We start from the raw sequence: 14,354 nt of genomic DNA on the forward strand, positions 1-14,354 counted from the left end.
TGACTGGTAAAGCCCAGCCATAAATCTACAGTGAAAAGTAATTACGGTATATGTATTTAGGGAGACATACAAGGAATGTTACTATAAAAGCAGTTAAGAGCCTGCCTTGCGGTCAGAACATGAAGGAAAAGAAGGATTTTTTTTTCTTTTTTCAGTGGGCGTGAGATTGAGAGAACTGGAAGGGGAAAACACAAAATGGATTTCAGCTCTTGTTCTTGTTTTACATGCATTTTGTGAACGTTTGGTCTGATTGGATGCATGTGATCCAACTGGAGTCTGAGTCAAGATCTGTACTGACTGAGAATTGTTGCTCCAAACCACACACTATCTGTGTATGTGTGGAGTATGTGTGTGCGCTATCTATTGCTCCACAACCTGTAGAGCAGGAAGGAGAACAAACTTCAGACTTGCGGGATCTACGTCTTTTTTTGGGGGGGGGAGGTGTGTGTTAACCTCAAGATCCACCAATTGGAGCCAAGTGAGAAAAAATGGCATGGGGTGTGTGACTGAACATAGACGTAGAATTAAGAAAGAGGTGTTTAAGCACATGTTTAGCTTTTGATACCAAAACTGAGCTTGGCGCCATCATCCCAACCCTGCCTCCAGCTCTGGTTTTCCTCCAAGTATTATTGGTTTCAACAGTCTTAATTTAAAGGAGAGGGGAAGCCTTTTAGTTGCTACTGTTAAACAGGGGGGGGGGCAGAAAAGTTTGCTGATCTATTGGAAATCACCCAGGCATCTATCAGTAGATTCCCAGTCTATATTCTGCCTGCATCCAGCTGCAAAATGAATGAAGGGTTCCCAGCTTGTATCTTGGGAGAAGGTGCCCAACAAAGCCACAGGTTTGAGCAGCTGTTTAATTAAGGGTGGAAAACATAGAAAGGCACAGGGGATTGTAACAAACTAAGTTCTATTCAGACTAGACCCACTTAAATTTATGGGCATAAAGTTAGATGTGTCCATTGATTTCAATGCCTCTACTCTGAGTTAGGGATGTCAGAGAATTCTGACAGAAATGGGAGCAGAAATTGCTGGAGTTTGCTTATTCTTCAGGAACGGAAATCTATCCAGCAAAGAAAATTGGTATTTGCTGTTACTGCTGTTTTCAGTCTGCTAATGATGCATAATTGATGTTTCCTGCCTCCATTTGCATTGCATTTCCAGTGTCAGACTTTGGGCTCTCAGATTTCAGTGGCACCCTGTGTGATGTGAAAATTCAGGGACCCTTGCCTCTCACACTGTTCTACAGTATAGATGTGGCGGCCAGTGCAACGGCACTTGTCACACTCCCCTAAAACTGACTGGCATTTCCTTTGCATTGAAATGAATAGGTTGGAATAACACAACAATAAGGTAACGAGTTACATAGAATTCTGCCACAGCTGACAGTGAGATGAGTAACACAGTTTTTGTTAGAAGCTGAACTGCAGTCGAATGAAAACAGTAATGCATGTAACAAACATGAATTAGAACATAAATCAATGCCTTCTTGCATCCTTATTCTGAGTAGGACTAACTTTTGATGTAATCCAAAGCAATTTATCCCAAACTGCTTGTCACAGGATTCAACCAAAAATGTTGACAATCGCAAACTTTACAGCACAGTGCGAATTTCATGAAATCTGTCCCAGATTGTTGGGCAGGGGGAGAAATCCCTGATCAAGGAAGGCATTCAAGAGCACTCGTCCTCCTCCTGACATAGTCTTTGACTTGCTTAACCCATAGCAAAGTTGTCAGTTGTAAAGTGAAGCTCTCCAGAAACAGTTTTGTCTGGAGAGGCTTTATGGAGAGAGATCACCTTAAGGTCTCACTTAAAATGTCAGTATTAGGGAGAGGGTCGTATTTCTGCATAAATGACCCAGAGAGATGTACTGGTTTCTTGACACCCAGTTTAAAAGCTCTTTTCCTCACAACTCCATTCACAAACAGGAACAGTTGCTGGCTTTGGTAACTTCAAGCAGCTGAGGATACCTTATTCCAATTCACAGTGAACTGTATACCATTTGGGTACTGTGAGCCTCATGAGCTAACCAAACGAATCGGGGAGAGCAGTTTCACAGCACTCTGGTTTTGTAACTTCAGGAGTTTATTCCATTTCCCAAACTAAACGGTGGACTCTGTGAGGCGGGAGATGGAGAATACAGATTGTTGAAACTGCAGCAGATTGCTGAAACTGATTCAGAACAAGGCACAAAAATGCATCATAGGGCTGACATTAGCAGCTATTTAATTCAAATCTGAGGCTGTTTGGTAGCCACTTCAAACTCTGCCTCATGCTTTCCTATTTATTTCAAACATTAATGTGCCATTAAAATGTTCAAGACAGCTGAAAATGGTTAAAAATAAGAAAGACATGAGATTAAAAACTGCAAGAATGGTTTAACTTTGGAGACAATGGTGGTGAGATACTTTATAGGCAAGAATGGCATCATTCTATGCAATGTGCTGATAGTCTTTATAAAAAATGTTGTTTTTTATTGTGATATGAATGCCAGCCAGCTTAGGAACTCTTGTAAGGGCTGAAAAGTGGGGTAAAAGTGATATACCAGTATTTGATTTATCTTCAACAATGTTGCCCCACATCCAGTTCTATCTTCAACAGTACCACTCAGATGCATCAATTAAAGAATGGGCAGAACATAGACTAGAGTTGGTGCAGTTAACTAAATTTAGACTCTGGACTTAATGTTTTTTTTGGGGGGGTGGCAGGGGTGGTTGGCAATGTATGTTACTTTACTAACTTCAAAATGTGGTAAGCCAGCAAGGGATGGGAATGAAATCTGATCCATTTAAATGTGACCCCAACTAATTAGCAGCACTTTCTGGAACTATATGTGAACCAAAACACAGCCATATTTCCAAATTTGCACTTCTCTGAATTTTGCAATGCAATTCTCTTGGCTAAGTAAAGTGTACAAAAATGGATATACTAGGATAAAGTGTGCATACATGTAAAATTAATACATTGGTGAAAATAACATACAAAATGTGTTATAATAGGGGAAATTGCTTTGGCGGGAAATGTGCACAATAATAGAAAGTCATACTAAAAATACTGCTGAATTTTTACGAGTACTTAAAAAAATTGCAAATTGATTTGGAAATGTGGATAACTGAACTTTATGTTGACCAAATGAGACACTGAAATTGACAGATCCACCTGTTCCTAATTAGCCAGCCCTGGTGCATTTGGGTGCCCTCCTGCTCCTTCTGTTGACCAGACTCTAGACCAGGGGTCCCCAGACTGCGGCCCCCGGGCCGGATGCGGCCCAATTGGCCTCCCAATCCGACCCGCGACGACCCCCGCCGCCCGCTCTTACAGCGCGCGGCGCGACGACGATCTTCAAAATCGGCAAAAAATCACCGAAAATCCTTTGTGCGCACGCGTATGACCCCAGAAGAGGTCATTTCCGATGCACTTCCGGGTCGGGGGAGGCCCATACGCATGCGCACAAGCGATTTTCGGTGATTTTTTTCCCGACCGTGTGCGTGTGCGCATGCGCACGGGCGCGCACTCCCCCGCCCTCCGGCCCGCACTCCCCTGCCCTCCGGCTCGCCGCGCGGTCGGCGCGGCGGGCACCGGCCCGAAGCCCGGTAAGTCTGGGAACCCCTGCTCTAGACCTTTGCCCCAAAGTCCTACTCTGATGGCAGCACTGATTCGGATGTAGCAGTAGACTCATCAGATTTTTTGTTTCTGTATTATTTAACAACAAAAGCCTTCCTCTTAAATTAAGCTGCTCAAGTCTCTGTTCTGTGTATGCAGATTAGGGCTCATGTGGCGTATTAAGTAATTGACTCTGCCTCCCCCCAGCCACTATTTAACACCTGGCTCTGATTAATGGACCTTGGGGTTCTAGTAAAAAGCAAAGTAGATCCCATAGGCTTCAGGTTGGCTCACACCTGCTTTAGAGGCCCAGGGCACAAACTCAGAATTCTCAAAGCATCATTTAGGCCAGTGATGAAGCCCCATAAATTGTTTTCAGTATCAAGCTAATCCCTAAAACCTTCTGCTTCCACTAAGTTGGGTGGGGGATAAAAAATCTATACTGAATGTGAAAAGGATGCTTTTTTTTGTTCTGTTTAGTCTGTAAAATATCAGACCCTCTTCACATGTTTTGAAGGAACATCACTTGCTTGGTGCTACCAAATCTAGCTTACCTAGCAGTTTCAGTACTTTCTGCTAACGTTAGAAATGTAAACCCAATTCCCACCATCTTGTGGACATCTCCTAACCTCATTAACTTCCCCCATGTTCAAATTGACTGCAAATGGTGTCTCTGAGCATGTACTGAGTGCTTTACCTTGCTTTCTTCCCACTTCTGTCCTCTGGTTCAGAGGCACATCGTAGTCGGGATCCAGAATGCCAATATGTTTCTGGACTCCAACTCACACCATCCCTGCCATTGGTCATGCTGGCTGGGACTGATGGGAGTTAGATTTCAGCAACATCTGGAAGGCACCAGGTTCGTTTTCCTCTACCAATTAAACACCAGCCCCTTTCACTCCAAGATGCATGGCAGCCCAGAGGACACAGGATTTATTGTAACCCATAGCAAGATATATCTCCAATCCACAAGATGAATCCATGTGTTGAGTTGACCTGTGCCCCATTTAGGCTGTGGCTATTTATGCACCCACTCTAAAAAGGACCTGCCAACTAAGAGACTATATTATTTCAACATCCAAAATGCTGCCATTATGGAGCCACAAACAAGCAGCTCATTCCCAAGTTATCTGTTCAAATAAAAACAGACTTGGCAGAGCCCAGGCAGGAACACTCAGTGTGAATCTTGGTTGCAAAGTCACAGTTGTAAGTGCATCTGTATAGCCCCAATATGGTTAACCAAAGAATCCACTGGGAACATTCTCAGTAGCTCTGTGGCATCTTTTAATCATGTCAATTATGCTAATCAGCCGAAAGGACTCTGGTGTGAGATCTGTAAAAATACTTATCATTTCAAAGCGTCCATTTGGGGCGGTGATGTAGCATCTAGCAACAGCATCTTAATATCTTGGGACCAGCAGGATTGTATCATTTAGTGTGATACAATCACTTGAAGACAGAGAAGGCAGGGAGAATATGGAATCTGATAAAGGGGACACAAGAAGAGTTAAGGATTACATGGAAAGGGAAAGCAGAGAAGAGGTAAGTCATTTGAGGCAACAAGAGTGAATAGTCTAGGCATGCCAGGTCAGGCCCATGGTTCATCTAGTGCAGAATTGTCCACACTGGCTGGCAGCAACTCTCCAGGATTTCACTCAGGGTTCTCTCTCAGCCCTACCTGAAAATTGAATGTGGGCCCATCTGCATGCAAAGCAGATGTTCTGCCCCTGAGCTATGGACTTCTACAAACATTGTGGCCACCTGTTCTATAGGATCTGCAGGGCTAAATTTAAAGGATGGCTTCCCCTTCAGGCTCAGGCCGGGGGCCAAGTGAAGTTAATGACTGAGGCAGTGCCAGTGGGGATATGTAGAAATCCCGATCTAAAATTAAGAGGCAGGTTTTCCTAATGCAAGAGCCCATTAGGCTTGAAATCTGGAACTTATCCACTGAAGGTCAGGGCTGTGGGTGCCCTAGCTCTTTCCCTGTCTTCCCACCCACCCTAAAACAAAAAGTATGGAATGGAGGATAGCTGCTGCAAATGTCTTTTTGTTTAGCAAGGAGATGGGAGTTAGAGTGAGAAGAGAGAAATACTGTAAACAGAATATTCTGCATCCTGTTTTCAGGCAGTAAAGAACTTATTATAATGCCAGTTGTTGAGGTGTCCTTTGCTGACACAGAGTACAGAAAGGAGCTGAATGAAGAAGTGTTCAATTGTACCTTGGTTTGTGGGTGGAGTGTTTAGGCAAAGCATTGCAGCATCCTGTGGTCTTTGGAAGATTGTTAAGTTGCCACAGGCTCTACCACAGCTTAAGGAATCTCTAGGGAAAGGCTAACCGTGAGGGGCATCCTGATTCCCTCAATTACAGAGCCAGTAGCATCACTTTCCGGGTATCATTTAGTCACTTGCCTGGAGCTGTGCCTGCCATCAGTCTTGTGAGTGCTGTTCAATGATGCAGTGCATGGGGATACATCCCATTTCGGATAAGAAAGGCACAGGGCGTGGAAAGTAGCGTTGCAAAGAGAGGCTAGAAATATAATAAAAAGCCACATTTTTGAAAATCCTTTTTTTTAAAAGAGAGAATTGGTCAAGATGAGTGTGCCAGGAAAGCTGCAGCCAGCCAGCAGAAGGTAAAGTGGCCTCCTTTTGAAATGTCAGTGCCTTCCAGGATGTGGGGTGCAGGAAGAGGGACTTGCCTTGCTCACCCACTTTCCCAATAAGCATTGCTTGGCTGCTACGTCGTGTTTTAGCAGGGGCAGTTTTCTATTGGGGTCCAATCCACATTTGTTTCTGTTCTCCCCCCACCCCGGTAATGCTCATTTGGGCTGGCTTGTGAAGTAGACAAGGCATGACCCAGCCTGTACTAATATCACCGCTTCTGCTGCTCTATGCCATCATTTTTCACACTCCTTTTATGACAAATTTTTAACAACTGATTTCTTCCCTCGCTGTGGATTGCCATGAGAGCGAACTAAGTGTTATTGTTTCTATTATCTGTTGTTGGTGAGGGTGGTTTCAGCCTTGCTGAACTGACTTGGCAACCTTCACATATTTAAAGGGATGAGGGAAAGGCATCTTTGGCTATGAAATTCTACCCTCCATTTTACTCTTAACAACTTGGCAGTGATCCTAATTCCCCTGCCTACTTCTCAATGCAGTTGTGAGGCTGTGCTTAAGTTGAAAACCTTCCCCAACTTCACTTTTAACCGGGGTTGGAGAGTCACATTAGTGATTATAGGACAAATGTGACTGGTGGTAGCATGCATTTCCAGAAACAGGTGTGGGGCGGGATCACTTAGTAAGGAATATTTTATTCCGAGTCTTTGGCAGCAGGGTAGCGGTGGGCAGACTTCTGTCCACTCCAGGCATTGCTGAGGATCCAGCCTCTCCCTCCATTAACTGGTGATAGAAGAGTGACCCCTCTGTTAACCTGCACATGGTGAAGGGTAAAGTAGTGGCTACGTTGCCAGAAATGGCTCCCCACTTCACCAAGTGTTTATTGGGCCCTTGTTGGGGTGGTGAGTTCCCCCTTCCTTGCCAAAGCGCTTCTTTCTCTGCCGCTTATGCCAGTTCATGGAGATAACTCTCTCCATCAACTGTCTGTGTGAGTGCAGAGGCTTTAATGTGTGTATGTGTATGTGATTTTGAAAAGTGACTATTTAAGTATCTCCCAAAGTGACTATTTAAGCGTCTCCACCATCGTTCTGCCCGGACACTGAGGTCCAGTACCGAGGGCCTTCTGGCGGTTCCCTCATTGCGAGAAGCCAAGTTGCAGGGAACCAGGCAGAGGGCCTTCTCGGTGGTGGCGCCTGCCCTGTGGAACGCCCTTCCATCAGATGTCAAAGAGAAAAACAGCCACCAGATTTTTAGAAGACATCTGAAGGCAGCCCTGTTTAGGGAGGCTTTTAATTTTTGATATATTATTTCATTTCATTTTTCTGTTGGAAGCTGCCCAGAGTGGCTGGGGAAACCCAGCCAGATGGGCAGGGTATAAATAATAATAATAATAATAATAATAATAATAATAATAATAATAATAATAATATAATAATAATAATAAATTATTCCCCATGTAATTTAATACCTTCCCTGTTTTTATTGTGGAATGGAAACACATCACATGGAATGTAAAATCAGAGTGACTGGGGAAACCCAACCAGATGGGTGGTGTATAAATAAATAAATAAATAAATAATCATTATTATTATCATTATCATCATCATCATCAGAAACTGTGTTTTAGAGCTTGTCCCGTGCTTTCTAGGCACGGGTCTGAAAGGTATTTTGCTTGCCCTACACTTTCTCCAGGCAAACGCACTGTTTACCGCTAAATTGGAACAAATGTCAATCTGCAGAAAACCTGTTTGATGTTCCTTCTGAATCAGCAGTAAACAGCAGGCTTTCTTGGGGGAAAGTGGCAGACAAGCAGAAGTGTAGATGAGCCCTACACATTGTGTCCCTTCAGTGGCAATTGTATTTTTCTGAGAAGTACAAGTACAATGATGGCTCATATTGATAGGTATTTGTTTTGCATATAAAGAAGAACCTACCTAATTCACACTTTCCAAAACTATGCAAACTGAAATAGGGCCATCGTCCAAAATTCACAATTCTCTGAATTTTGCAGCCAAGTAATATTAATATGTACAAAAGTACATATACTAAGGTACAGTGTGCCTAAAATACACATATCAGTAAAATAACACACAAAATATGTTTATATGAGGCATGATTGCTTTGTAAAAAGTTGTATATTGGGCAAAATGCATACGCAAACATGTGCATATTAGAATAAATTCGCACTGAAATGCTGATGAATTTCCATGAGGACTTTTAAAGAGTTGCTAATGGATGTGGAGAGCTGAAGACTGGAAGAATGAGAAACTGAAATGAAAGGGCTTCAATGTGGATTGCACCTCAACAATTTGTTTATTATTATTATTATTTTATTAAATATTTTCTTGATTTACAAAGATATGTGCAATGTCTCTCATAACATTTTTACAAATCAGTTTCATTTGTTGAGACACTGGGAAGAAAAGGGGAAAAGAGGAAATGGGGGAAAGATGGATAGGGGTGGGGGTAGGGTGACTATGTTTCTATTTTACTTAATATATGTGGGGTTTTTTGTCAGTGTTGCTTGTGTAGGTTCTCTGCTATTCGCTTGTGTTCCTTTAGTGGTGTGAGATGTTGGGGTTGGCCTAAGGTATGGTTGTTCATTTGTGGTTGGCTGTGGTGGTCTTTGTTTTGTGTAAAATAAAAAAATTCCTTCAGTAGCACCTTAAAGACCAACTAAGTTTATATTTTGGTATGAGCTTTCGTGTGCATGCACACTTCTTCAGATACTTTGTTTTGTGTGTGAGTGGGATGGGTGGGTGTTTTGGATCAGGTTAGCCATATTGATTTGTATGCTGTTGGTGGATTTTTGTCATTGTCTTGTTGGGCTGTGTATGTGATAAAGGGGAACTATACCGGGGTGAAGCCGTCTTCTTCTATTTGTCCCAGTGTCAGTTTCAGCTTATTGGTTAATTTTTCTAGTAAGGCTGTTTCCCATACTATTTGGTACCGTTGGTCCATGCTTACTCCTGACAGGTCTCTCCAGTGTCTGGTTATGGTGTTTCTGGCTGCTGAGTGTAAGTGGGTAATGAGTTCTTCGTGATGTAGGTGGGCATTATTGTCTTGGAAGATGTTTAGTAGGGCCAATTCTGGGGTTATTTCTAATGTTTGCTTGGTTATTTTACATATTTCTCTTATGGTTGTTGTCCAGAATAGTTGGATTTTGGGGCACTCCGACCACATGTGGAAATATGTGCCTCTTGAGGTGCACCCTCTCCAGCATTTTGGTGAGGTTCCTGGGCGTATCAGCGTTAGTTTTCTTGGTGTTAGGTACCACCTGTAGGTGAGTTTCAGAGTGAGTTCTTTCCTTTTTGTTGATATGGATTTAAAGGGGGGTTTAGACCACATTCTGGTCCATTGAGTGGGGTTAATCTCATAGCCTATGTCGTCTTCCCATTGTCTTTTGATTGTGTCTAGGGAATGCTTGGGATTTTTGAGTAGTATTTTATATATTGCAGATACCATCCCTTTGCTGTGTCCCTTTGTCATTAGGAGGAGGTTTTCAAAGGTTGTGATTGCACCTCATTTTGACATGTCTCCCAGCCAAAGGTCCCAGAGCCAAGGATTGATCTGAACCGATATGCAGGTCATATCTACACTGTAAACATGGACTGGTTTTATATTACCAGGAGGTACTCAAGCACAAAACGTAGCTATAGGTTGGTAAGTGTGTTGGACTAGGACCTGGGGAACCAGGGTTCAACAGCCATGAAGTTCACTGGGTGATCTTGGGCCAGTCATTATCTCTCAGATCTACCTACCTCACCAAGTTGTTGTGGGGATAATGTGGAGGGGGAGAACCAGGTACACCACCTTGAGCTTCTTGGGAGAAAAGGTGGGATATAAATGCAATACATAAATAAAATAAAGCACTCTGTAGCCATAGCAGCTTGCAAAGTGACAGGGAGATGTGCGAGTTGAATGACTAGCTACTGAGAAGAGATATAAACACCCCTACAAGCCAATCAGGGGAAATGCTCATTTTAATCTAACCCTGCAAACAAAAAAGAATGAATACTAATAAAGACTGGATATAATCTAACTACTACATAACTTTGTTCAAGCAATTCAGGATGAATGCTAAATACTCAATGAATAGGTCCTCTGGAGAAGCACGAAGTCTGCAGTCTCCTTTCCAATTAATAACTCACCTCATTTATTTCCTTAATAGATAACTCAACTGAAGATAGAAAACAACCCGTTTGCCAAGGGCTTTAGAGGCAGTGATGACAGCGATCTACGCGTGGCAAGATTACAGAGGTGGGACAACTAAACCGAGACCGATAAAATTAGGAAAGGCCCAGAATAAGTGCGGGTGCCTCTCTGTCTAATACAGCTACTTCATGGGCAGTGTTTTCTCTGTAGGTGGGGAAAACACTATATATTTGTCATCCCTGAAGTGTGCTGCATAATTTATTAATTTTAAAAATGGTCAGAGTGCTTCTCAACAGTAACCTCAGAGGAGAGTCCTTTCAGACTTGAGGCCTACTATTGCCTAGCAGCAGACACAGCACACAGGGCTTCTGCTTTTCTGTTTTTGGCTCTTGCTTTTGCTGGATCGTGTCCCCTTGGGGTTCTGTGCAAGCAGTGGCAGATCTTGATCTTCACAGCTATCAGATGCTTTGACTTGCACATTTTGCTGCTTTGGCAGGAGCCCATGTGTGCTTGGCAGAAGTGGGCTATAAATAAATTAAATGTGCATTACAGATGGGAAACAGACATGGAGCAAGGGTGCTTTTCCCAAGGCCACCCACTCAGCTCTGTGGCTGAACTGTGATCTTAAATACAGATCTTGTAGGCTGGGGAAAGGAGCATAAGCTTTGTGTGCAGAAGGTGTGAGGGCAAATTCCCAGCATCTTCAGTTAATAGGTCATCATGTAGCAGGTGAGGAGAACTGGTCTGAGATCCCAAGGAGCTGCTACAGTACCCATAGTGTCTTAAGGTGACTTTCGTATGCCCAGCATGCCAGGGCAGTTCTTCTGAGGAACTCCTTCCACATCCAACTATCCAAAGTAGTTGTGTCTGTTGCAGGAGATTCTGGGGACATGCCCTAGGGGGCACAGTCCAGGTCATGCATAGTGCTAGCCTGAGAGCCATTGGGTTCATTGTTATCCCACATGGAAGGAGAGTGTGCCTTTCTATATCATGACCTCCTAAATTACACCCATCACTCTCCTGCAACAGGCCCATTGCAGAGGAATAAGAGCAGAGATGGTCTTTGGTCAAGCTTCTTTTAGGAAAACTAGTCCAGTGTTCCAGAAGGAAACTTCCAAGGAACACAGTTTGGAAACCATCTGTGTTGTCTAAATGTGTGTAAAACTGGTTCTTTTCCTATTGCATTTTGCAGCAAAGAGTATCCAGTGATCTCCAAAAGCATAATGAGGCAGAGGTTGGTGTCAACTCACGGTCAGCTTTCTACTAAATCTGACATTAGCTCGCTCCACGGGAGCCACCAGGGTCTCCAGCATTACCAGTATGAGAATGGAGCTCACATGCAGTTTGCAGCATCAGATGCCCAAGACCTGCCCCTCAACACCTTCACGGCACAAAGAGAATCGGGGCTCTTCTATCACTGCCTGAAGCGGCGAGGTAACAGAGATCTGTAGGCCAAAAAATGTTAGGCTAGGAAACCTTACCTAACAGAGCAGTGGGGGATTTCCAGCGGATTCTCTAAGGGAAAAAAAAATGTCTCATACAATGCAATTCTGATTAATAGCAATCTTAGTTATTCTGGATCCAATATGGTTGCATTTCTTGCAACACTAGTTCAATGAATTCAAATGTGCACACACATGGAATTCCATCTCTCTCTCTCTCTCTCTGTGTGTGTGTGTGTGTGTGTGTGAGAGAGAGAGAGAGAGAGAGAGAGAGAGAGAGATATTTGGTATAGCACACTGCAATCTTAAGCACACTTATGAGGGAGTAGGTGCCACTGAACTCCCTGAGATTTAATTCTGAGTAAATGTGTTCAGAGCTCAGCTACATGTGACTTTGAAACACCTGATCTAAAAGTTTATCAAAGCCATAAGCAGTATAGCTAACAAGCAGAAGAGCAAAGAAAGTTGTTAATTACACCACTCTGCAAATTGGTTCTTTTGGAAAAATGCATTTATTAACTAGCTTATTCATTGTAAAAATTCTCGGGGTTCCTCGCAACAATAATTGTGGCTTCCCAACCTCAGAATGCTGTTCTACAGCAAACAAGCATGAAGAGAGATCCCCCCCAGCACATAGCAAAAACATTTACCAGCCCTTAGCATTTATCTGGCAAGTTTTTTGCAGCATTTTGACGTGAAGTCCTGGCAAATGTAGACCACTTCTCTTTTTTTGGACAGCGCTCTTGATAAGGCATTAGAGGGCTCCTTGAACTTGTCAAAAGCAACACTACAAAAGCATTGTGGCCAGCCTGTTATTGAGATGAATGAAAAGTAATTGCTGGGTGTAAGAAAGCAGTAGCCAAAGTCATTTAAACTTTCAACTGATAGAGAAAGCCCCTTAAATTAAGATTGATTGGAATAGATGAACATTGGCAACGCCCTGCCTTTTTGAGAATGAGGAATGTCTTTCAAAGAATAAACAGGGCTATTGGATTATTACGAAGGCAACGGTGTAGCTTCCCAGATCAACGGCCTGTTTCTGCTCAGAGATAGGTTCACCTTAGGCATGCTTACCTCTGCATAGGATCAGGCTGTAAGGTGCATAATGTGAGGGATTAAAAAGCAAGTTGTATAAAGGCAGACTGAAGAACCAGGATAGGGTTAACACTGGGCAGAGGAACAAGGGGCTATTCCTACAGTATTTAGAATAGTTCAAATGATCACAAGGAAGATGACAGGGGGCACCTGCCACACCTGCTGTGGAGAAAAGGCAAAGCGGTGAGTTTCACCTGGAGCTTTGGCTTTCAAACTTTCTACCTTTAACGTGCCCTTTTCCTAATTGATTTTTACTGCATATTGCAGAATGTGAATCCACTCAGTTGCCAAACCTTTGAGGGGATTCCTGTCACCCTATGAAAGACAGATAGTGACCATATATCCAACGATCCAGCGGGATGGTCAGCAATAGGGCACTTTCTGTACCAGGGCTGGAAGTGATTATAAGAACTGCATGTAGAGGAAACTAGCACTGCAGTGGTCTGTGCCCAGAACCTTTTAACTATCTAAGCAATTCTTGCTTTGCTTGTTCCTTGCTATGCATGCAGAGGGTGCCCGGCATTTGGATTTACCCTGCAAGCGCTCTTATCTGGATGCCTCCTCGTCTGTCGGAGAAGAGCACTATTTTCGGTCACCACCTCCGTATGACCAGCAAATGCTGAGCCCCTCCTACTGCAGCGACGTGACACCGCGGGAGGCGTGCATGTACTCCAGCTCCGGTGCTGAAATTGCAGGTGTCTCATCGGTAGAAGACTTGCCTCCTCCGCCTCCTCCTCCACCTTTGAGCTGCAATATGTGGACCTCAGTTGCACCTTACACCAGCTACAGTGTTCAGACAATGGAAACTGTCCCCTACCAGCCGTTCCCTGCTCACTTCACAGCTACAACCATGATGCCGCGTCTACCCACCATCACGAACCAGAGTTCCCAGCCGCCGGGCAACAGCCCCTTCACGGTCTACAATCAGCTTTCACAATCTCAGGCCCGGGAGAGAGTCCCTGCACCCTCCTTCCCAAGGGAGCGGGTGCACCCCTCCGTGTGCGAGAGGAAGCCCCCCTCTCCCCACTTAGGTGCAGCCAATGAATTCCTCTACTCTCAGACCTTCTCACTGTCCAGGGAATCATCTTTACCGTATCATTCAGGAATGGGGACTGTGGACAACTGGCCTGATGGATGATTCCAGCAGCTGGGCAATGAACCTAAACAGTGCTCCAGGACAATGTTAATTCAGTGTTAATACCTGTGGGTAACTTGCACTTCCATGACACCGACAAAAAAACATCGGTGTTTGTGTAGCTGAAGAGCTTGTTTTCTGTTAGACACAAAAGCAGCTCAGTCTTGGGGGTGGGGGAGGGGGTAAAAATCCAGTTCTATACCAAAAAAAAAGCACTCGGCTCAGTGGCCTGGACCACCAGTCGTATTGCCCACTGAGAGTATTTGCCTCAAAGAGAGATGTGGTTCCCTCCATGAAATCATGAAACA

At 43.8% G+C, this 14,354-nt stretch overlaps 1 protein-coding gene across 2 annotated transcripts in view; it reads left to right on the forward strand.

The window, feature by feature from the left end:
- Positions 1 to 14,072, forward strand: part of TBX4 (T-box transcription factor 4) — a 65,715-nt gene extending 51,643 nt beyond the window's left edge. For both annotated transcript variants that reach the window (XM_060283098.2, XM_035139412.3), the window contains exons 7-9: positions 10,391 to 10,479; positions 11,567 to 11,808; positions 13,421 to 14,072. In XM_060283098.2, coding sequence (XP_060139081.1) covers positions 10,391 to 10,479; positions 11,567 to 11,808; positions 13,421 to 14,049 — 960 coding nt within the window. In that variant the 3' untranslated portion in view covers positions 14,050 to 14,072. The remainder of the gene's footprint in view (positions 1 to 10,390; positions 10,480 to 11,566; positions 11,809 to 13,420) is intronic.
- The last annotated feature ends 282 nt before the right edge of the window (positions 14,073 to 14,354 follow it).

This window comes from Zootoca vivipara, chromosome 14 (assembly GCF_965207765.1).
Source record: "Zootoca vivipara chromosome 14, rZooViv2.hap1.1, whole genome shotgun sequence".
Lineage (NCBI taxonomy): Eukaryota > Metazoa > Chordata > Lepidosauria > Squamata > Lacertidae > Zootoca > Zootoca vivipara.